At 30.6% G+C, this 26016-nt stretch overlaps 2 protein-coding genes across 6 annotated transcripts in view; both read right to left on the reverse strand.

Moving 5' to 3' along the window:
- Positions 1-1030: 1030 nt before the first annotated feature.
- On the reverse strand, positions 1031-10747 carry LOC100569137 (E3 ubiquitin-protein ligase rnf8-like). The gene is made up of 4 exons (XM_003240608.4): positions 10608-10747; positions 9109-9209; positions 2315-2501; positions 1031-1643 (listed from the first exon to the last, which is right to left on the reverse strand). The coding sequence occupies exons 1-4, from the start codon at positions 10654-10656 to the stop codon at positions 1555-1557; spliced, it is 426 nt and encodes a 141-aa protein (XP_003240656.1). The 5' UTR covers positions 10657-10747; the 3' UTR covers positions 1031-1554.
- A 3027-nt stretch (positions 10748-13774) lies between these two features.
- LOC100166297 overlaps positions 13775-26016 on the reverse strand; it is a 38659-nt gene continuing 26417 nt past the window's right edge. For all 5 annotated transcript variants that reach the window (XM_029490779.1, XM_029490770.1, XM_029490786.1 and 2 more), the window contains 13 exons: positions 25452-25688; positions 25235-25312; positions 24957-25122; positions 24798-24883; positions 24626-24733; positions 24383-24508; positions 24091-24297; positions 23721-23829; positions 23397-23582; positions 17894-21222; positions 15730-15926; positions 15104-15218; positions 13775-14470 (listed from right to left, as the gene is read on the reverse strand). In XM_029490779.1, coding sequence (XP_029346639.1) covers positions 14246-14470; positions 15104-15218; positions 15730-15926; positions 17894-21222; positions 23397-23582; positions 23721-23829; positions 24091-24297; positions 24383-24508; positions 24626-24733; positions 24798-24883; positions 24957-25122; positions 25235-25312; positions 25452-25688 — 5169 coding nt within the window. In that variant the 3' untranslated portion in view covers positions 13775-14245. The remainder of the gene's footprint in view (positions 14471-15103; positions 15219-15729; positions 15927-17893; positions 21223-23396; positions 23583-23720; positions 23830-24090; positions 24298-24382; positions 24509-24625; positions 24734-24797; positions 24884-24956; positions 25123-25234; positions 25313-25451; positions 25689-26016) is intronic.

Raw genomic sequence — 26016 nt, forward strand, 5'->3', positions numbered from 1 at the left:
ATACACAAATACACAGACTTTCGATAACTTGGAACTCATATATGTGAACACCAACTGACAAGTGATTCGTATATCGTAATTAGGTTTTTGTCCGAATTAGATATGGGCACAGGAATGTTTATATTAGTTAATACTTGCGATACTATTGTCATAGCGCAGAGTCGCTACTGAACTTGACAACTGATAATAATATAACCGACCACAACGACCGGGCTTAGTAGAGACATTGGAAAATAATGATTAATATTCTAAATAGATTTGAATTCGAAAAAATGACAATTGTCGAGTTCATTTATTTATTCATTATACTCTAATACCCTCATGTCTGATGATAAACTGTTTTTGGTTTTTTTTGTTGTTGTAAGGAGAAGTTTTGACACATATACACATAAATTATTAGAGGGTGCTAAGTTTAAAACTGGGGGTGCTAATACCCCTAAGCCTCCCTCTATTTGCGCCTATGCATATTGCTCTAAAATATTTGTTTTATTTTCTATTTTACACTCAAAATTAAACATAATAGGTATCACCATATTTATTGCCAGTATATTTTTATAGATTAAGTTTGTTTATATTTTAATCTAGACCTTATAATTATCAAAACTATAAACAATTAAATAGGCCGTGTCCCTATTTTGAAGTTGGTAAGTTTGTAATTTTTTGAGAAAAAAAATACAACTTCAAAATGTTTAAGAGTTAAATAAAATACTAAAATACATGGATAATTGATAAAAAAAAGAACATTAATAACTATTTATTTTACCTAATAAATTAAAATATAAACGTCTTTAAAAACTTTTACGACGTATATTTCAATAACTTTTAGACTTTTTCATTACTTATTCTGAATTATAGTTATTCACAACCTAAAGGAGTATGATGACAAAAACATTTTGTCAAATACATCATCTAACTGTACTTATCATCTACATGTTCATTTTCATGTCAAATCATGTCAAAATCCTCAAAAATAGGATAAACGATTACTTACTTTTGTAAAGTGAACCAAGAAAAATTCACAAATATATTAAAAAAATCACTTTTATTGAAAGTTTCATTTGATGGTAGGTAAGTACTTAAGTAGGTACAAATCATTGTACTACTCATGGGGTAACACGTAAGGTAACACTAGGTACATAGTTATTATAGTTTCTTACGATATTTTTATTTTTACAACATAGTTACCTACAACATTTCAATACTCAAACTATATTTTATATTATTATATTTGATAAAAAAAATCAAGAATCATTTAAAAAGCTTATATAAAAATATTCAAAAGTTAAAAATATATTACCTACCTTATCATTATACAAATAATAATTATTTATTAAACAATTAAAATACAAATATATTTATAGTCTACTCTATAACTAGCCTTCAAGACTGTGTTTATTCTATATAGGTTCTAGAGTCTAAGATTAATATTAAGATATAGTTATTCATTTAGTTAAAATAATAAAAATTACAAACATTATTGACTTTAAAAACGTATAAATATAGATTATTATATGCATATTATATATTAAAAGGGTTATCATTGTTCTTCGTTTTCTATCTCCAAGGTGGACGACCATTAAGTTCTCTTTTACCGACTGGACGTGTTGCGGCTAAAGGTTCTTGCGCTTTATAAACTGTACCTACTTAAATAGGACAAATAATAAAAATAATAATATAAAAATATACACATATATATTTCATTCGTACATATTTAGACATTCAAATAAAATCCTTATATGAAAATTTAATAATTTAAAGCTATTTAGTTATGCAATCGGACAATCTACACATTATTCCTTCTTTTTTTTTATTGTTGAACTATTTATAGAAATTCTCACTACTCTCAAAGTCTCAACTCTGCATCTGTATACATTAACTATACGTCGTTGCACAAACTCAAATAACAAATTATTGCTATATGCTACTTCCTATTATAACTTTCCAATCTATCAAAAATTATACATACATATTTTTTATGAGTCCCAAAAACGTAAATTGTATTGGCTCCGGCGAAATCATTCTAACTAGTTTTTAAATCTTTTTGTCATAGATTTTCAATTTTCAATTTATTTATTCATATAAACGAACTTAAGTAGTTAAGTCCTACAACATATTATATGGTTTATGTAATATACACTTGGTATTTTTTAAAGTTTTTAAATGTATTAGGTATTAAATTTGTATAAACTTATAACCTTTGTTATTGTTCAAAATGTATAGATTTCATATTATATTATGTTAAAACTTAAAGGTTAGAGCTGTTATAATATATTAATATATTAATATTATTATACGTTTAAGGTATTTAACTTACTCGTGTAGCGTCGATTTACAACAGGCACAGAAACTGATTGCATTTCTGAAATAAGTTTTTCCAACAAAGTACACACAACTGGTGGTTCTGTTGTATTTCGCCGGCACATTGGACACGACTTGTTATTACGCATCCAATTTTTAATGCATTTGAAACAAAACACATGACTGCAATTCAACTCTGCTGGCTAATAAAATCACAAAAAATAATTAATAATGGTTAAAATTAAATTAAATTAAATACCTACCTATTCATATTTTAGAATTCTTAATTTACATACACACTGTTTTTACTAATAAGGAGAACTTTTCAAAATATATTTTAGGAATACTCTTAAGAAAAAATTATCCTATACTCATGACAAAATTAAAACATTAGACTTATATGAGTATAATTTCATGTAATTTTCTGTATAGGTAGCGAAATATTTTCAAGTTATACCAACGTAGTAAATAGGTATGCAAATAATAATACAAGTAAGTAATATGATTAATTATATATTAAATTACGAATTTATAAACTACCTACAAAGGCCTAAATCATATTTTTTCAAAACCTTGATTTGTAGCCTATATACAGAGTGATTATCGGTTAATATAATCAGTTACTATTTTAGTAATTACGTGTTTTTGTGTAACATTGTTACTATTACCAGTGGCAGATCCAGGGGGGTGGCGCAGGGGGCGCGCGCCACCCCTCAGCCCGTATTTAGTTGTAAAAAATGTTTCCATAAAATGATAAGGCAGACAGTACGACGCTTTTTTAAACATCGAATCGCCGGCCACGACGGTTATAATATTATTATACAATATTATCTACATTCAGCAAGTTTATTGTTGCTATTATTGTGGTTAATATTTATATTAAATCTAAAAATAAATTTTACATTCAAAATATTTTCATGCAACGCGCTACACCGTCATGGCGTAATGGCGTTATCGTCCGATCGTCGTTATCGAAATATACTATTGAACTAGCCATCATTTTTCAATAAGTTAATACAAAACATTAAACAACTTATAAAATAGAAATTTAGTTAAGATGAACTTAACAGAACTCAGAAATGATAAATTGGTAATACATTTATAGTTAGTATGTAGTATTTAAAGAATATTCATTTATTATTATCATTATACAATTTTAACTTCAATGAAATTAAATGGTTTAACTGCAAAATATCGGAAGACCAATATAATTAAATGTCCTCAAAATGTGCGCCCCCCCCCTCAGAATATTTCTGGATTCACTCCTGACTATTACATTACATGTAGGTATAATTGTTTTTATGGCCAAATAAATATTATTATTATTATTTAGCAAGTGAGCTCACCCACCCCCCTCCCATTTTTTCCCTTTTATCATGATTTTATCCAAATTCTGATTTTTGAATTTATAAATATACCTACTTACTTAAAGAGCATATTTTCAAATTCTGATACTATCTATAATTCTGTATTTGAACGACGAAGATTAATACATACTACATAGTAAGTATACCTACATTTTCATTAAATTTTTAAAAATAATAATAAACATGCATATTTTATAATCATTTTACAACCGGACACGATATGAAATATAACTATTTATTTTTAACCAGATATGACTAATTTGTGTTAGTTTACGAGTGCTAAAAATTAATTAATTAAATATTTCCGTTTGTTGAGTAGTGAATTAAATTTGCTTTTTGCTAGCGATACGTGTCACACTTGATTAGATGCACTACATATTATAATATATAGTTAGGTATGTGTATCATAATTACATGGTGTTGGTTATGTACGTTTTTATAAATAAATTTTAAGTACTGTACGTAACGCAATTAATAATATTAGATATATTATGCATATAGTTTATAATTTTAAGAAAACAACCACAATCGAGGTCTTTGGATCGCTTAAAGCAATTATGTAATTTATATCTTATGTATGTGGTGTGTACCCATACCGAACTCCCGGAGTTCTTATGAGTTATGCAAACACGTGATATTTGTTTTGTCAAAGACTACATATTTTAAAGTCAGCATTTAATAACATGCTAAACATACTGTTATAAAGACACGCACTTAGAAAAAAAAATTTATATTCACAAATCACAAATAACTTGTATTATATAAGGTTTTTTATAACGAGATTGCAGTGAGAACATCATAAGCACAACAATTGCGGAAAATATTGTTAAAATGTATTTATTATAAATACCGACAAAGCGTAGGGCGAAATGGTAGGTATCGTATAATATTTTACCTCCAAAACATTATCTTTTAATTGAATAAGGTAATGTATAACAAAACAATACCTATTTAAAATCACTTTAGTAGCGTCGGTGCATCAAATTTTAAACGTAAGTATTGGTTTTTATTAATTAGTTTTATGATTAATATCTCTCGTTTTGATAACATCCGAAAAGATACCTACACTATTACCATTGAATGAGATATTTTACAAAATAATTAATGATAAAAAAAATGTTTATAAATACTTTGTATAAATGTGAAATTTAGGTACTTACTATTCTTTAATATAAGTTATTAATTATTATAACTTTTCATTCATCTCTGTAAATTACGTTTTACATTTTTATTCCAACTTGGGCCACTATTATAGTATTATTAAATTATGGAATAATCATAATTTATAAGACTACCTAGTTGTAGTTTAATTGACAAGAGTCAAGAATATTATTGTTTTATATTTTATGTTATTGAAAAATTAACTTATACAACAACTCGGAAAATGTTCTATTATTATTTAAAAGTTTAAAATAGGTAGGTAATCTAAGTAGGTAATGTAGGTAATTATTATAAGGACAATAATTATTATGGAAACATTTGCCAAATCGGGGTTATCATGTACACTTTCTTGATTTTTTAATTTTTGGAGAATTATAAACTATATGTATGTATATATTTTATTACAATAGGATTAAACTAAACTTTAGGCAGTGGTCAAAATAGAAAATGTTCTGAAGCCAAATGAATTCTTATTTTCAAGTACCTATAATTAATTAATTTTGTAATTTTGGTGAATGATCGTTTCAAAGTTGATAGATGTAGCGCTATCTGGTGGTTATCTCCAATGTCACTGATTCTATAAAAAAAATTCCTGCGATGATCATATTTTTTTAGATCCATCTATATACCGACTTAATATGACTCTATGTCGTAATTATTATTTGGAATATTCATATCTTGTTCCAATTTTCCTTCTATTAATTAAAATTGATATCTTTTCACTTTTTCAATAAGTACCTAACCATATTAAGTTAACTAAAAAATATTATATATGTATTTAGCAACCTTAGGTAGGTTGTAGGTAGCCAGGTAGGTACATCAAACAACACAATTACAAAATTCAACAAATCTCTGATTAGGAACTGATTGTATTGAAGTTCTTAAGTTCTTAAATTATTATTCAATTATAATAGTTAATAAATTATAGATTTTCATCATTTCATACTATAACTACGACTATTGACTACCATTGACTATTTTACTATGTATAATTAATGCAACAACTTAAAGAGATCATTAATAAATAGTTATTAAATATGAGAATGGTGGCCGATGATTTTTACATATCTTCAACAGCAATAAGTAATAACCCTACATTGGTGGAACTGTGGAAGTTCAAGAGACAAGTTGAATTTTCATTCAACTAATAATTCATAGCACTAGTATTGCATTTTAGATGCCTTAGGGCTTAGATGCTTAAAAGATGCCTTACCTAAAGAATTTATACTGTCACCTGGGATAGTGACAGAGACAGATGATAATTCGGTTACGAGAGGATTTCAATAACTTAAAAACGTTTACAAAGGTTAGTTACTGCGACATTTTGGAAAAGTGGAAAAGAAAGGTTATGGTGAAGTGAGTGGTTGGAGACTTAGAATGGGGCTTTGGTGATCACATGGAAATAATATCGGGTGGTTTTTGTTTGGACGAGTTTGTAGAAATTACAATGTATTCGGACGACATTTTTTTAACATCCTGTGGTGTATTTTTACAGTATTTTTTTAATCAATTTCCCTCTTATTTTGACAGATTTGCTAGCGACATAACCGAAAACGAAAAGATCAGTTTTACAAGTGGTTAGATTCACTAATAACATTATTTTCGATCGAAATGCATCAGTTATTTCGGTTTGTAGTAAAAGTGTTTTCAATTTTAAGATCCATATACATTTGATACACTATAGGTACGCATTAACTAACACTAACAATATATAACGAGTTCATGTTTCCGATGGTCGAGCGAAACTGATATTTGTGCCATAATTATTAAGTTTAGATTGATATAGTAATAACTAATATTTTATCTTAATCTTTACAAGTTGATATTTTATTTTTTATCATAGGTGTGTTTACGGGAGGGGCGGGTGGGCACTGGCTCCCCCGGCAGACTCTGCCTCCAACAAAATCATACCAGGATAAAAAAAAAAAGTCGTGCAGTGTGTACCCTACAGTACCTATAGATTTTGATTAATTGTAATTTTTTTTAGTTACGCATTTATTAGTTAGTGATTATATTATCATATAATATTATGTTCATCAATTCTTTATAACTACATAACATGGTACTGTTATGCCCATTCACCAGGTCTTGCGCTGTGATATAACAGATTAAATAAAATTGTATCTAAATTAATAATTTAAATTTTATCAGAAACTCAAAATATTTATTACTGATTAGTTAATAGTTTTACAATTTGTATGTTGTTTACCATGTATAATGGATGGAAAAATGTAGGTATTTTTATTGTTTCGACAATGGTTATACTTTTTGATCATAATTAAAAAATATTCCTACCGTTATGAATTTTGTAACATAAAAAATGAATTTTTCTTCATGTCAAAAAAATAAATAGGTCTCACAATTAAAAAAATTGTTGTGCCCCCTCGGCCGCCAAAGTCTGAACACGCCTATGTTTTTTGTTTTGTATCATAATATAAACTAATATTATAAAAATGAAAAAAACGTACTAATATTATTTGTTTATGGCCTTGATGATGATTTTATACTATCTGACTATTTGGAGGGCGTCGCAACCGCATATATTGTCTCAGTCTTACACACGTACGACATAGCAAATTTTCGTTCACCAGTTTCAATAGTGTGCTGTCAGTTTTGATGTTAAAGTGAATTGACCTATTATCAAACTTTTAGTTAAGAACATTATCTGTGTTTTCTCGTATGTTTTTACGATATTTTAATTTTTGAGAGAATTATATGAACATTTTCAAACATTAATATTTTATATATTTTATATAACATTTACACATAGTTCGCTTAAAAATTTAAATATCGTTAGAGTCAACGAGAGAACACAGATAATGTTCTTACCTAAAAGTTTGATAATAGGTCAATTCGCTTTAATATCAAATCTAACAGCACACTATTGAAACTGGTGAATGACAATTTGTTATGTCATACGTGTGTAAGATGGAGACAACATAATATTATTATCGTTCTCTTAATAATAAATTCCGATTTATACTTTATAATATACTTTTATCTTAACAACGTACTTCTGTACTTTGTTCATTGTATCAGATAATCATTTTAAAATTAAAATTAAATCTTGTGATATATTTCAGTAATTGGTGGGTCAGGTTGTACCAATTTATTTAAAATAAATGTTTTGAATTCAATGGTATAACTTAATAAATTAAAATTCTTTACGCATTACTATAATCAAATATTATAATATTATATGATTGTCGATTGATGACAAAAAAAACTAATTAGTTAGGCTAGTTAGCGCACTGTTTGTTTTCACTCTCTGGCCCACGCGCAACATAGAAAAATCACATTTACGCAGAATCATTTGTTTTATGGTTTTGAGTAAATTTAGAGTAAAATCATCCATTACTAAAATTACAGATAATAATATTTTTGAGGGTATGACATATCTATTTGTGTAAATATTGTCTAAAAACAATTTTAAAATAATATAAATTTACGAAAAATGTGTAAATCGGAACTAAGTCAAATAATAAAAAAAAATGTAAAACTGATATATCAAACCCTAAAAAAATATTATTCTCTATAATTTTTGTTATAAGTGATTTTACTCTAAGATTACACAAAAATCATAAAAAATGATTTTAGGTGAAAGCATTTTATCTACGTAGTACCTATGTTGCGCGTGGGTCTGAGAGAGAAATCAAATATTGAGCTGCATCCTCTTAAATACTATTTATATATAGATATAAAGAACTATACTAGCGGCTCCGAATACTTTAAATTTAAAAACTAATTTAGAAGTTACAACTATTAACATAATATTATAAACATAAAAACCATTTTTGTTATGAATTAGGTACTTATAATTGAATAAAAGCGTTGGGAATAACATATTTGTACCTATATACTAGATTAAATATTATTATTTTAATTTATATTAAAACAATAATAGGTACCTAATTTAATTATTTCAAAACACGCACAATTGCAATTATTTTGATACTTACATAGTATATTATTTTAATTTTTGGTGATAATACAGTGAAAAATGTAAGTGATAATGGAGAAAAATAAAAATACATTTTTTGATATACATTGTTATGTGCCAGTGCCACGTAACTACCAACTAGGTGTCTGGGTAGATATTATTAGGTAGGTATATTAATTATCAGGGAGGGGGTGCATAGTACCGCGGAGTTTAATGACTTTGAAATAATAATAAACAATTTATACCTATTTATCAATTCCAAATAAAATCCACAAAACGCTTACAAATATTTCCGATTGTTACCAATATTATATTGTACACTAATAATTATTATATACAAACCTTGTCAAAAATGTCGAAGCATATTGAGCAGGTTAAGTCGTTAAAATCTAACATTTTCGCAATAATTTTTTTCTCCATTTCCGTCGGCTTTGCTTTTAGCTCTATATACAAAAAAAAGTATAAACTATAAGTACTCAGGTATTTATTTTTTAATATAGGTAATATATCATTGACAGATATTAAAGTATGTGTTGATATATATATATATATATATATATATATATATGAAACACTTAATGCATAGATCAATAAAATGATTCTAGACAATATCAAATGTCCGTTCAACTTTTCAGTTATAATTTATAATTGAATGACTCCAGAAAAATACTCAACAGCCGTGTCAAAAAAATAAAACGAATCGTAACGAATCGCTAAAATCATTAAAGGTAAAATGTATAATAAAATAAAATAGGTAAGTACCAAAATAAATAAAGGAAGGCAGAAGATGCTCATTAAAATTAATAAGCATGATGACACTGTAGTTAATATTGTTTGCACATATTATATTATATTATTAATATACAAGTTAAATAATATAATTATCGCTTTATCGTTATTCGTTATTATAGTGATCTTTATATTATATAGTCTACAATAATCTTAGTTTTGTAGTACCTATCTAGCGGTATATACAAACGGTTAATTGCGAACAATTATTATTTTAAGTCCGTATTTATGGGTTTATTCTAATCTAACAAATAACAATGACATTTATTAATTAGGACTTAGGTAACAATATTAATACGTGTGTAGAGATACATCTACTTACGTAAACGAATAACAGAAAAATAAGTCCTACGTTTATGTCAATATAGGTACCTATAAAAATAAACCGTGTAGCCCTCATGATAATACGTGGACTGTTAATTTGTAAGTACGTTGCGCGAGTGGTTCAAAAATCGAGTATTACCTACACGATTACGAAACGATTTTGGGCAGGCCCCTAAAGGAGATTGACCACCGTGTAAATAGGTATACTTGTTTCCCAGCGTCAACTATACTTACAATATAATAATATGTAAAAACGAAAAATATCGGAGGTACTTAACTCTGTGCATACGAGTATACGACATAGGCGAAACTGTCCACAGCCTGACTTAATACCTACTGACTGGATAACATAGGTACTGATATAATAGAACTGATTAGGTAATTAAAATTAAAAACATATTTTGTAATTATAATTTTTTTCACATTTATCATTATCGGCCTAATATCCTAACCTAACCTAAATCCTAATACAATTTTCTAGTTTCACTTATGCCAACGACTTTACTTCGCAATAGTCTATCCAAGTGACCGTGGCTCGAGCGACTCAAGTCATTATATAGTCACGCCACAATACACAAAATATTCGAAATATATTAAACTGATTGCTACGTCTACTATACTCAGTGTCCAATTCGTTACCTATGTACATATATATATACCATACGAACATACGACATAATATTTTGTAATTATAATATTATACTATGCACTCTACGTGAACAACTTACGCGATATGGCCGATGCTAGAGGAGTACTGAAGCGGTTATTACTGGACATTTCAAAGTTATAAAGACTTGAAGTTTAAACGATTGACGAACGGACTGCGAACTGCACCGCGAGCACCGCAATAATGCAATGGACATATAATTATTGCCGTCTTGAATCCATATTCGATCGAGGTAGGCAATCGTATATCGCGAAATAGATAAGGTAGGCGACCGGTCGATAACGACAGATGGAGCGCATAATATTATTATAACGATGTTTAATTGTGGAACTAGACGATATCAGGTAAGAATAACTAATGAGGAGTACCTATGTATACCTATATGTTATAAACGGCCAATAAAGCTTTATTATGTTTAAATTTTAATTGAAATATATTATAATATAAATGTGAATAATGATATATTTAGATATATATAAATGTAATATTGTTGGTGCACCAGCCGCCAGGCTATAACGTACTCTAGAGGGGGGTCAAAAGGAGCTATCCACATCCCAGCCCAATGAACTTGTTTAATTTTTTTATTTTTATCACTTATGAAGTATCGGTATTGATACGCATGGAGATAGAGTTCACACAACCAGCTAGGGATTGTTCTAGATGCTACACGCCGGAATAAATAGGTATTGTTATAGTATACCAGTACCTACCTATTAATTATAAGCTACAACTCACTATAAGTATACCTACCAGTCAAGACCGGATTTATATTTTATATGCATTCAAATAAATTGTGAAATATGCATGTAAATAATATGCACTTGAAAAGTTTCAAGTATGCACTTATAAAACACAAAATATATGCAAAATAAATTTTGAATATTACAGCTATTTATTTATTGTAACGTTATAAAATGAAAACATAAGTGATGAATAAAATATTATATCAATAAACTACAATATTATACACAATTTTTATAGTTATAAATTATAATGTTATTTTAGTATTTCACAACAAAATAGAATGGTCAATAACGAATTAAGTTAATATTCGCCGTGTTGCAATTTGAACGAAGAAAGACGGTGTAACTGTGTAAGCAGTTATAGAGCAGTTTGGCTCGTAGGTATTAAAAAAACGTTGTTGCACAGATAAAGTTCTTCTTTACGTATTGTGAAAATTTGGTAGTTGTACAACAAATATGGTGCGAGAAAAGTTGTCCCGCGCAAAACAGTTTTTCTATGTTGTACATATTTTATAAGACGGAGACAATTATCAGATATTGTGATATCATTTGATTACAGAGTAAGTATGAATAAAACTTTTATGTTTTATTTTAGTTATTATAATGGATATACATAGGTACAGAAATTTGTTATGGTTTTTTGCTAAGGACATATTTAATAGTATTATGATAATATTAAATCATGGAACTGCAGTGTTGGCGTAATGATGTAGATATCATTACAATATTTGTAATAATTGTGCATAAAATTATAAAATTAAATTAAAATGTATAAGTACGTAATATGGAAAAATATACCAAGTAAAAATTTGCAATATTATTTATTTAAGTATGATTGATAAAAATCCATTTACTGCATGCAATTGCTTATGAAAATATGAACATGTATTATATGCGAAATCCAGTCTTTCCCTATCAGCTGCTATCACCCACCTATGTTTTTGTTTGATCTAATATTGCATTGTGGTTTGTGTTTATTATTTCAAGATTTTTTTTACTTTTCCGCAAACTATGGATATTTAATTAACTAAATAAATATGACATCAAAACGAGTATCCATAATGACTAATGACTTGCATCATTTAAAATTGCAATCTTTGAGTAATATAGTTTATAACAAACGCTAAACATAATCATAGTCTATACTAGTATTGCCTATTTAATTTTAAATAAAAATGTTTATAATTTATACATAGTTTAATAATTATATAGTAGTATGATGGCATAGCGTGATGAATTTATATGGTGGGAGGGGGGCTTATAGTCTATAATGTTTTGGGTACACAACATATTATATTCTAAAAATTAAACTAAAAAAATTTTACGCTTGGATCTAAACAAAACTCTAAGGGGTCTTTATAGCCATTAATGAATGATCTCATTAAAGTTTTATGCGTTTCAGATTTGTAGTATAGTATGAATACTATTATCATAAACTATAAAATACAACATATATTGTTTATATAATATTGTATTTATGATTAAAAATGTAAAAAATATCAATTGAGATAAAAACACACATGTAAGTAAAAATAAAAATAATGTAAATCGCTTTCAAATGTAACAAGTTGATCTCTTTTTGTGCACCCTACATTGTATATTAATGTACAGAAAAAGTACTCGACATTTTGCACATTTGTTTATAGTATACAATTGAACATTCGTAAAGCACTAAACTATTGTTTTAAAAAAAAACCGGCCAAGTGCGAGTCGGACTCGCGCACGAAGGGTTCTGTACCATCATCAGCTATAAACATGTTGGAAAACACTGCTTCTATTATATATTCTATGATTTTTAGTATTTGTTGTTATAGCGGCAACAGAAATACATAATCTGTGAAAATTTCAACTTTCTAACTTTCATGGTTCATGAGATACAGCTTGGTGACAGATGGACGGACGGACAGCGGAGCCTCAGTAATAGGGTCCCGTTTTACCGTACGGAACCCTAAAAATTAACCATGTCAATTTTATAAAATAACTTTAATACAATTAGTCTAATATAATCAATTAATAATAATTACCCCTTATAATTAATGTCACATTACAATGTTAGTGACTCTTTTCAAAAAATGTGTATAAAAATAATCTCAATGTACATTTATTTATATTTATTATAATTCACTAACAATTATACAAACTTTATTAATTGTATTGATGACGATGTAAGTAATTTTAATACCGATAAACGATGAACGAAAATTGTCTTGTTTACATTTTTGGCGTTTATACGTTTTCCGTTGCTTTTCACAATTATTAAGAATAATAGGTACATGGCATTTTATATTGTTGACCTTCAAACTATACAAACTAAATCGAAAAATCTAACAGAAATCAGTAAACCCCCCTTGATATTGATAATAATTGTCGATTGAAGCAAATCATTATGTTCAAAACCGTGCCCCAAACATAACACTCGCGACATGATTGTAAACAATTAATATACATTGCTCGTTCCATTCTGAAATAAATCATAAAAACTCGGTTGTCACTTTAAATGTTAATTTTTATTATCACATTAAAACTCGGATCAAAACGTCACATACAGGAATCCGTTTTTTTTATTATTCTGTTGGTTATCACAAATAAATATTTAACATTTAAATATGTATAAAAAATGTATAAAAAACAAACAAACATTATTATTAATAAGGTATAATGTATAAGTGTATAATATAGGAGGTATGTGCAGTCAAACTGCGGAAAAAAAAAAATAAATAACCGACCGATCGCCAAAACACAGCCAGTCGCACCCGTAAAATATAGGTACTGCAGTATTACGAGATCGCAGACTAATATCGGTCCTGTGCGGTCGGCGAGGCGGCGAACGATACAATAAACAAAAAAAAACGATACGTATGTAAAAGTGAGCGAAAAAAAAAACAAAACATATAAAAATAGATGGATGGACCGCCGACAAGGTGGATATCCGAAATTCGTCGTCCGGCCGCGGTGGTCAACTGAAGTCCAGCGAAGTCTTCGCCCTGCCGCGCTTCCGCCGGACCCGGTGGCCGGGACTGTTGTCGCTGCTGTCCGAACTCCGAGGCGACAATATGATGCGCTTCCGCTTCCGCGACGGCGGCGGCTTTGACGGCCGTTCGTCCGACGTCCTGTGCGCGCTCGTGTTGGTCGTCGACGACGTGCTGTTCAGGTCGGACGCGTCTTCCACGCAAAACGAATCCTGTCGACCGAGAATAACGAATATTGATTACCGCGATTACCATACTATTATCATTAAGTTTAAATAATTACACTAATGCCGGTCGCATAACGCTAAACACAATACGCATTTTAATGAATGCTAATAGCTAATGATGATGGTCCATTCGACACCACGATTTAGTGGCCTATTATTATTTATCATTTATTATTATCATTGGTATTATTTTTTGTCCATTAAACTAATCAATATTGTCATGATGCAACAATAATGAATATACTATAAGCAATGACATTATTATATTCATACACGACCGCGGTGGAACGCGCATGCAGGGAAGTGGGCACCGATCGAAAAAGTGTTCGGTACAATATAGGTATTTAAAAAAGTGGCCGAATTTCGTTTAAGCATCTACGATGTAAAATTATATTATAACAGAAAGATACTGAAATTAATGATATTAATGAACGTTTCAGAGATTAAATTAGTGTTTTGATTTACAGCGAAATCAGTTAAATACATTTTTTAACGCAGAAAAATAAATCTTTTTACACAAATAAAATTAAACAGTTTAAATTAATTAGGTAATTAGAATTTTGGCATGGTTTTATGTGTAAAATCATAACATGCGTAAGCAAAAAACCTTCCTGTTACCTCTTCGTAGTCATTATCCACGTTCCTGTCATCCATCTGAGAGTAAACGTCGATGTTGAAATGCTGTCTCGTTAGCTGAGGTATCTTAAAAACTCCACGTGTATTGGCCTGGCTCCTAAATGAACATTTTTCAATTTATTATATACAAATTATTACCTATTTCTAATCGTTTGACTGAAAAGTTAGTCGAAGTGTTTAAGCAGCACATTCAAATCGATTACCACTAACGTATAAATTGAGGTGACTGAAGTCCCTAAAATATTATAAGCCCTTTCAAAAACTATTTTCAACTTGAAACAATGAATTTTATAAAAAAAATAGTTAATATATAAAATATAAATTATAAATAAAAAAAACAATACACGTGTAAAACATTTTAAATGCCTATGAATGACTAAAAATATCCAATATATTTTAAACATTTTAGTATAATAAATTATAATAATATATAATATATATTATATTAAGTATCTAAAGTTATTTATATTTGAATGAATCACCATTTCTACAACCTCAGCACTTACTATAGGTACACTAAATGTCTAAAATATGTTATCTTTATTTGTGCATACACCCCATAACGGTTCATAATAATATGAAATATTATAATACTGCGTAACACATACTTGACCGATTGTAAATACTGTTTGGTCATGCTCTTCGATGGATCGGACTTTTCATGATCATCATCGATGAAACTTGAATCGAATTCGTTTTGGTCATCGTCGTCGTCGTCGTCGTTGTCGGAGCTAGTCTTGCTGAAATTGGTACCGTCGCCGTAGCAATTGCTGACATCAGCTTCGTCATCGATGAACAAGAGTTTCTACGTCAAATGAAATAGACAATCAATAACAAGATATTATATACATATTCAACTGGCAAAAAGATAGGTAGATGTAGTAGTAAGTCACTGAAAAATAAGTGTAAAAATTATGAATCTATCTATAATGTAAAAATGAGAATGTTGCCACGCATGTTCTCGGGAACCACTTATTCGATAGTAATGCGGTTTTTTAAATGATAAGAGTATATCTCAAAGAAAGTTTTAACATTAGTTCAACCCCTATAGATAGTTAAAGGGTACCTTACACTTGCATTTTTTTTTAGCTCACGAAAAACCAATATTATTATTATTTTTTTTTTAATGGTTGCTAGAAGTATAATCATACACTTCACGCAAGTATTATTATTATTATTATTATTATTATTACTATTAAATATTAATACAACCAAACTACATGGTGTCTTTAATGTGACGTTAGGCTATTTCTACTGAATATTTAAAATTAAATTTTATAATTTTTTTTTTTAAGTTACTACCGTGTTAATAATATATTACATTTAAAAATCAACAACAGTTTAAGTACTGTGATTAATATTCAAAATGTTCAAATAATCAAATATCAATTAAAATAAATTATAACCGTCTGAAAAATATATTTAAGATATATCCTCATCTGATTCTAAGGATATATAGTTTATTTTATATTATATTCAAGTACATATTTTATTATTAGTGTTTCCTTAATTCGGCAGATTAAAATAATGTTTGCCAAAAGCATAACAAATAAGTATATACTTAACATATATTATAGTGTTAAGTAACACATAATTTACAATTAATTTGTAACATATATTAATGTCCTAAATAGTGTAACTTATAAGTTAGTACTAACGCACCATAAAATGGTATAAATATGTTTGTAGTATAAAATATAAATAGCTTCAAATTAATCTCAGGACTTTCAAACTTTTATTCAAATATTCAATAGGAAATTTCTAAACGGTAAAAGTTTCAATTCTCTACAATTAATATTTTTTGAATTAAAACAATATAAACAAAAGGTAACATTGTTATTTTTCGTTTAACTTTATAATTTTATCAAAATCTGGTCTTCAAATGCACATATAAAAAATTGTAAGACTATATTTTTGATATTTTTAAATTGCTTAAAGAATAATTTATGAGCTACTTACAATGTATTTTATTTGTACAGAAAAATAAAAATGTTATCAACATAAATTGAAGAAAAAGAGTAGAACATTTCAAAATATGTCTATTATGAATAGCTAATATTTAATCTAAATATTTCAACATTTCACTGTGTAAAGAAAATTATACATAATTCAAGAAAAACTTCCTGGATATGATTGATTAAATATGTTTTAGTAGCTTGAATTAATTAATAAAATAATTTTTAGTAAACCAGGTAATTCTGATGACACCTCTGATATCTATGTAATTCTGAGATTATTATTGAAGATTATATTATTATATTATATTATTATTTCATGAATAGGTCTAAACATAGCCTTAAGTAATTTATATTAAAAATGTGTATTAGTGAGTAGTAACTATTATATGATATTGTAGGTACCTATATTTATTTTATATATCTTATTACTAGGGCCCGGATTTGAAAGCAAAATGCATTATTGTTTAGGAAGTCTCGGGCAATGCTTTTTGAGTACTAAATCTGTTTCATAGAATACTCACAGAATTTAAGACTTCGACTTTTATTTTGCATCTTTTATCATTTTTAGGTCATTTTATTAATTTTTAGTGCATATTTATAATTAATATTCATTTTTAAATTGAAGGACATTTTTAAGGACACATTATTGTGATTAAATTACATTTTTTGAACATTTTTAGAGCATTATTGAATTTAGTTTTAAATCCAGGCACTACTTATTATATATTTAGCCTTATGCGGGAATATTTTAATTAAATCGTAGCGAGTGCAAACGATGAAGTGAGTCGAATAATAATCGCATTAGTATACTGACCTTTTTCGGTTTCCTTCGGCGTTTTTTCTTGACTCGGCGGCGCGGACTGGTCGTATTTTCGATGCGCCCGTAGCCGACGAAATTGTCAGAGTCACTGCTGGACGTCAACAGAGAGTTGATCTTTCCAGCGGTGGTAACTGTAGTGGCAGCGGTGGTAACGGTTTCTCGTCGCCGTTGTTTCGGTTGCTCGGAAACTTTGGGAGTAGACTGCGAAAACTGAGGACGCCGACGCTGGCCGTTCGGAGCATGTATGGGCGACATGTCGTCGGCTGGACTTCGGCTGTTGGCGACTTTTCTTTTCAACGCTAATGCCGCCATCGAGCTGTCGAACTGTCGTTTGATCCCAGCCACTGGCGAGGAGTCATTGACCCGTCGTTTAAATGCACCCACCGGCGAGCCTTTATCGACTTGCCGTTTGAATGCAGCCCCCGGGGAACCTTTATCAACTTGCCGTTTGAATGCAGCCCCCGGCGAGCCTTTCTCGACTTGCCGTTTGAGTGCAGCCGTCGGAGATACTTTATCGGCTTGCCGTTTGAACGCCACCGCCGTGGAGCCTTTGTCAACTTGTCGTTTAGATACCGCCGCTGTCGTGTTCCTTTTCATGCTCAAGCCCGGTTTAAGCAAGTCAACAAGACGTGCAGCTTTCATGATGTTGAATGGCATCATGCCGTTGTCGTACGACTGTGTGGAGTGACCGGCACGCTTTGTCACGTCACTCTTAAGCGGCGGTTTCGCTGCAGAAGCGACGGGCGATAACGGTAGACTGACCGTGGCCTTCGTCCCACTGCAGTCGCGTTTTTTCTGTGTGGAAAAGTCCGCTTCGCCGCCCTCCTGGTGTTTTTGCGTAAAAACGTCTTCATCGCCGCCATCCCTGTGTTTCTGCGTAAAAATATCTGCAGCAGCATCATCGTCGCTGTTATAATCGATGAACATAAAATCCATGTCGTCGTCATCGTTCGTCTGCTGCAGCAGACCAACACCGCCAACACGCGAGGTCGATACGCTGTTGGTCGGAAATCTGTCTACTGCAATCGGCAGACTGGCGGCGGATGCAGCCACAGTACTCGACGAGCTTGGAGGAGGCGATGATAAGTCGATGATTTCGATTGCGCGGTCAGTACAAACATGGCCCGTCAGTTTCATTTGGGTGGCTTTCTTCGACGGTCTGCAGCTGAAAAACTCTTGGGAACTGTTTAAGGAAATGACGTCGTCGTCTTCAACCCCAACATCCGAGCGCGGCCAATCATCCGCCACTCCGACCTTTTCAGAAGCTATTTTTGCTACGGACTTATCCGTATAGTCTTCGATGTACTCATCGCTCCGTTGGCTCTTGAACAGTGCATTGCAGTCGACCTTACCTAACGCTCCACCACACACGATGGGACTTCTCCGGCCACTGTTTATGATCGATCGATTGACGTTCGGTCTTTTGGCAGATATTTTTTCGATTTCGTCAATTTCCATACACTCGGCAGCCCTCTGACTCTTGAAAAGTTTTACGGAATCAATATTCCCTATCACTTCGTCATCTTTATCCTGATCATCATCGATGTGGAATAAGACTCGATCGACTGCATTCGACGGCCGGACTCGGGGTCCCGTGTTTCTCACCATGAAGTCTTCAATGTACCCGTTAGATCTTTGGTTTTTGTACAATACACTGAAGTCCATCTTTCCGACCGACTGGTGATCGGATGTCACTGCCTTTTTCCCATCAACACACACAACCGGACTCATCCAGCCACCATTTGCGATCGATGGATCGACGTTCTGTCGTTCGGCGGCTGTTTCCTTTTCCTTACAGTTATTGGATCTCTGTCTCTTGTACAGTTTTTCTACATCAATTTTCCCCATGATTTCATCGTCTTCATCCTGGTCGTCGTCACGCGCTATAGAGTTTGTCACGATATCCGTCATTGAATTATCGTCGTCGTCGTCGTCGACATTAATTTCGCGTATAACGTGATGGTCTACATTTGACGGCCGAACTCGCGATCCCGTGTTCCTCACCATGAAGTCTTCAATGTAACCGTCAGATCTTTGGTTCTTGTACAATGCACTGAAGTCCATCTTTCCGACCAGCTGGTGACCGGATGTCGCTGCCTTCTTCTCACCAACACACACGACCGGACTCCTCCGGCCACCATTGGCGATCGATTGATCGACGTTCTGTCGTCCGGCGGCGATTTCCTTTTCCATACAATTGTCGGATCTCTGACTTTTGCACAGATTTTTTAAATCAATATTCCCCATTATTTCATCGTCGTCGTCGGATCTTTGGCTATCAAACAATAAGTCTATTTTTTCTTCATGGCACGTTTCGGCTTTTATGCCACCACTACTACTCACGACCGACAAATGATCATCGTTGAGTCGTTCAGCGGCGATTTCTTCGCTGTATTTTTCGATAAACCTGTCGGCCCTCTGGCTCTTGAATAGTTCTTCGAAATCAACATTTCTCATGACTTCGTCATCTTCGTCTTGGTCGTCGTCACGTACGACGGCTTCGGTCACGATATTTGCTGGAGAATTGTCGTCGTCTACGTCTACAGAGAGTGGGCGTAATGGAAGACTCGTATTCCCAACAATGAAATCATCTCTGTACCCGTCAGCCAGTTGGCTTTTGAACAGATCGTTGAAATTTAATTTTCCCGTACGGCTGTTTTGATCGGGTTTAGTCTCGTGGCTACGATCACAAATTTCCGACGCTCGTATACCGATCGGTCGCGTGAAAGTCGGGTGGTCAGTGTGTCCGTCAAATATGTCTTCAGGGTCTATATTTTCCGTGTAGTCGTTGATTTCACGAGCTGCGGATGTACTGGCTACTTGTGAAAAACCTGTGTAGCCGCCTGGTCGTACATCATCACATAATCGGGATAAATGATCGGTATTTCTCATTGGCTGATCGTTTGCGCAGACCGAGCGCTCGCCACTGACCGACGGACCTTCAAATATTTTGCCAACTTGAGTCAGCCCTGTAAACATGTCATCCGTCGGTTTGCCGTTGAAAAGTTCAATATCACATTGGCCACGATCAGTAAAAAAATTTAACAGTTCGAAAAACGAGCTGTTCAACACTATGGTATTGGTCTGCATGCACGACTTAAGCCATTCATTAAACACTTTTTCCTCGTCGACAAAATGTTCCAAAGTTCTATCGGTTACACCTTGCACGTTGATTTCAGGTGCTTCATAATAGTAATCATTCAAATGATGTTCGTAATCTATGTCAGTATTTTTTTGTTCAGACGATTCGATTTCTGTACAGCCATTATCGTTTGTATCAAATTCGACGGTTTTTCGTTTTTTAGATCTTCTTTTTGGTTTATCTAAAACATATTTTTAATTTTTATACATCAATATTTTTTTTTTCAATTACTCATTTCACTAGAAAAATGATCAGCAATATAATATAATATATTGCCTGAATGTGGGCTGATGCTTAACGTCTAGTCATGGATCATATAATGTAAGAGCCAACATTTGGTGAACAAATGTTGCATCAAACTATGCAACACTACTAATTACTACACTACTGATTACTGAATACTACTAATCAAAATAACACTAAGGTAGACAAAATACAAATTATTCCTAAAAAAATATACCTATTTGGTGTTCAATACTATCTCAACGTAATATAACTACTTACAAGATACCTCATATTAGTCATATTTATATAAAAAAAAAAATAATTAATTAAAGGTCAACATGAATAATTAACATTACAATGACCAGGACTTACCACCTTTATTTATTGTTCTTTTTATGTATATATTGTACTATATAATATAATAACCATTTGGAGGTAGTGAGTCAAAGATTAGGCCCCTTAGTTATTATAATAATATGACTATTTTTAATGTTACTACAAGTTGTTAATACTATTAATTTAGATTATTTAAATGTCATGGTCTTATTATTATATAATTATTATCTAGAGTCTAAGATCAAACTTAAAATTATTTAAATAAATCATTAAATTTTGAGTATTAGATATATGATTACATAATACATTTACACATCAAATTAATAAAAATATTTCTTCAAAATATAGGCTAAATTATTTTATTTTATCTATTTAGATAAAAATTTTTTGTTGAGTAAATAGTTACTTAAATAGTTTTATAGTAAAAAAAAATATATATTTATATTTAAGATACTATTTTATGATCATTGTCCATAATATTTTATACTAAAACATTTGTTGTATTAATATATCCTGTATTGTATGAAATGTAATATAAATTGTCGAGTGTATATGGAGAAACAATGAATTTTTAGAAAAGTACGGGGCAACAACGGTTTTCATAAGATGCTTCTCTCACCAAATCAACCACCGCATTTGTCATTTGAAATGAAGCCACCCCCATGCGCAGAAGTCGGCGACCCAGTACCTTTCTTATTCTGAATAGATTATAGGTCTGCTCCAGGTTTAACGTTGAACTTAGAAATGAACAAAATTACAAATTGGGAATTGATGAAGTGTATTTAGGATTGGTGTTATAAAAGAATGGTAATTTTTAGAATGACATCAGAAATAAGATTATGTGTGGATAGATGAAATAGTGAGAAACTACAGGTATTTTGTGAGACACTAGAATGCTATTAAGATTAAAAAGCAGGTTTTATAAAGTAGTTGTGAGACTAATCATATTGTATGGATTGGAATGCTAGACAGCGGGGAATAAACAGAACAGAGGGTGACTGCAGTAGAGATGAGAATGCTAAGGAGAATGTGTGCAAGGACTAGAGACAATAGAATAAGAAATTAATTCATTAGAAGTAGTGTAGAAGTGGTACCAATTTTAGACAATAAGGGAAAATATGTTAAAATGATTCAGTTTTGTTATGCGGAGAGGTGACTCTGAGGTAGTGAGAGAGGTTATGAAAATGAATATAGAAGAAAAGAGAGGGAGAAAAAGATTTAAAGAAGATATGGATATAGTATAACATAAAAATAGCTGATAAGAATAAAGAAGATGCAGGGGACAGAGTGTCAGAGCCCTGTGGATATGTAGGACAAAGGTGGCTGATCCCATATAGATGGTATTGAACTATTGAAGGGTGAAAAGAAAGAAGAAACATATGATGTCAAGTATATTAATAATACTTAGAAAATATTGAGTACAAATAAAAATATAATTATATTTTCAATTATTTGGAGAATGGATTATTGATGCTATGATTATTAAACACTACAGTAACATCTGAATATAAGAAGCCAGTAAGCTTAAAATATACAATCTCATAGGAATCCTGACTTAAATTCCACCATCCCACATAATCCCGCACCGGGATAATGAACCATGTAAATGATATGGTCCAAACATCCAGGTGCATTATTTTTCACACAGGTTTAGTCTAGAGAATTTCTACTATAGGTCCATAGTCTATACTATTAAATAATTATTACTATTTATAACTAATATATGTGTTCAAGAAGTAATTATAATTTTATAAAATAACTGATGATTTATTTTATGTTCTCTAAGACTTATACCTATATTATTTTGGAAAACATTGAGTCCGTCTTCTCCGTCTTCGTCTACTTCGTTTTGGCCATCAATAGGTTCTACATATCGCATAATATTTTCAACTGCTTTTCTCTTGCCTTTAAGTTTTTTCTTTTCCGGAAAAATCTCTTCTGGTTCCTTTACATGAATCATTAAACATTGTGGATGGATATCTAAAAAACATTGAAGATTTTTATTTATTTGTCCAATATACCAGAGTTAACTTATTTCCAAATAGTTAATATTATTAATTTTAATACATTTTTTTTAAATAGAAATTAATGTTATTATTTACAATATAATACACTCACGTTTTGGCACCAACCTTGGTCCTTCAGGAGCCAACTTAGAAAGTATTGCTTTGTTTTTCAACATTTTGATTACAAGTGTTTTACTTGAAGAAACACTGGAATTGTATTTCTAAACATAAAAATAAAATAAATTTATTTAGATAATTATTCTTTAACATATTTTAATTTAAAGGATATACTCGTTAAAATAATATTTTAGGTTAGCTATTGTCTAAATTGTTAGCATATAAAGCAAATGGTAGAATACTACTGGTTTCAACATCTACCAGTTTGGTATTACATGTCATTAATGGTCAGTAACTGACTACTGCACGTCTGCAGTCACAGAGTTAATCAATAACATAAACATAATATTGTATCAAATATTTACAATTTGTTCTTTTCCTTCAGTCAGTAAAGTAATACATTTCCCTGAACGTTTACGTCCAGTTCGGCCGAGTCGTTGTACAAATTTTATTGGAGATTTGTTGGCTTCCAAGCATATGATCAAGTCGACATCTCCAATATCTAGACCTTCTTCAGCTACACTTGTAGCAATTAATACATTAAAATCTCCACTTTTAAATCGACTCATTACCTGTTCCAAAAAATTTAAATGCTCAACATTTTATGCAATAATTATAAATTATATTAGGATGACAACATTTTTTATTCTCAGTCACCTCCAATTGTTCTTTTTGCCGCAGACCACCTTTTTCCTTAAGAGATTGCCCAACAAACATGACCGGTTTCACAGATGAACCAAATGTTTTTAAAAGTTCAAATACTTCTACTACAACCAATCGATACTATTAACATAATAATTTAAAAGTATTTTAATGGGTAACACAATAATGCAATCTTATGTACAATAACTTATATAAAATGGCCACTAAATAAACAAATTTGAAATTTAAACACTTTACCTGACAGAATATTATTATCTTGCTACTTGCTTCTACATTTTTGAAGCCAAAATAGTTTTGAACAATTTTTTTCAATTCAAATAGCTTGGGGTGACTCCAAGTCAAGTCCTATAAAATAATTTAAATTGAAAACAAACCAGAAAATTAAAATGAATTATTATAACTAAATTACCTGAGAATTTAATTCTTTGTTAATACCATGCAAGAGATTTTGAAAATCAGCATCATTTGATAAACATTTATGAGTTTCCTTCATTTCTAAATAAAAAAAAAACCAAACATTAAATGTGATTAAAACATACTAATATGTAACATCCAATGCTTTAATTACCTAACGATTGTAAATAAAATACTTTGACACCATAAATTGTCAACAACTCTAAAGCATATGCCAGAGACATGCATATAGTGAAATCATTTATTAAACATCCAATAAGAGATTTTGGCATATCACGAGCATTATTACTGGTTAAAAATTTTTGTTTGGCAGTGAATATCTGAAACAATTACAACTTGCATTGAACTAAAAAATTATTAAAAATACTACTTACAAAATATATTAAACATCTTATGATTTTGATACTACAATGATATAAACACTATACTCACTTGAAATTTTGTAAGATTAGCAACGTTTCCATTAAGTGCATGGTACTGTTTTAAACGTTTTAGGTATTTATCGTAAATCTGAAATGAATTGTATTAAAACAATATTACAATGCAAGTGGTTTTATAAATAAAAAAATTCTGGCCAACTGTGGCATTTTTTTAAGATTTCTATTTATTTTATATATTAATTATTATTATAAAACTGGACTACACTAACCATTAAAAATTGAGTGCGAATATCCAAAATAGTATTTGTAAGTTTCACTGATATGCATTCAACATCCTTTTTATTTGTATATTTTGCCACATCAGGAGATTCATCAGTTCTGAACTCTAACTTTGATATGTTTAGATTTCGTATGACCTCGGTGACCGCTTCTACATTAGTTCCAGGAGTAGCTGATAATCCAACAATTCGAATTACTTTGTTTTCTTCTGACAAACGCTTTAAGACCTGTAATAATACGAAACAATAATCAAGTTAATATTTATCAAACTTATATGATTATTTATTTGTTATACAGTGTGATCATGTTAAGTGGAAACACTCAAAAACTATGTGCAGGCTTCATATATTTCAATTCTATTTTTTTGGTTAACTAATAAACATTATTATACACACTTTCAAATAATTAGACTATTTTTGTGACAGTTAATTTTGCGCATGCGCTTAATAATTTTTTTTTATATGGCATGATCTATTTTTGACCACAAATTATTTTTTTTGTATTTTTTAATGTATTTTAGTGGTTGAATTTCTTTTGTAAGTAAAAAAAATGGCG

This window comes from Acyrthosiphon pisum, chromosome X (assembly GCF_005508785.2).
Source record: "Acyrthosiphon pisum isolate AL4f chromosome X, pea_aphid_22Mar2018_4r6ur, whole genome shotgun sequence".
Lineage (NCBI taxonomy): Eukaryota > Metazoa > Arthropoda > Insecta > Hemiptera > Aphididae > Acyrthosiphon > Acyrthosiphon pisum.

Excerpts from the sequence above, each read along its gene's own strand:
- LOC100569137 (XM_003240608.4), bottom strand. The coding sequence starts at position 10,656 with ATGTCCAGTAATAACCGCTTCAGTACTCCTCTAGCATCGGCCATATCG. Across the intron at positions 2,502-9,108 it reads GCTTCGACATTTTTGACAAG|CCAGCAGAGTTGAATTGCAG; the intron begins GTTTGTATATAA and ends TGATTTTATTAG. Across the intron at positions 1,644-2,314 it reads TGTAAATCGACGCTACACGA|TAGGTACAGTTTATAAAGCG; the intron begins GTAAGTTAAATA and ends GTCCTATTTAAG.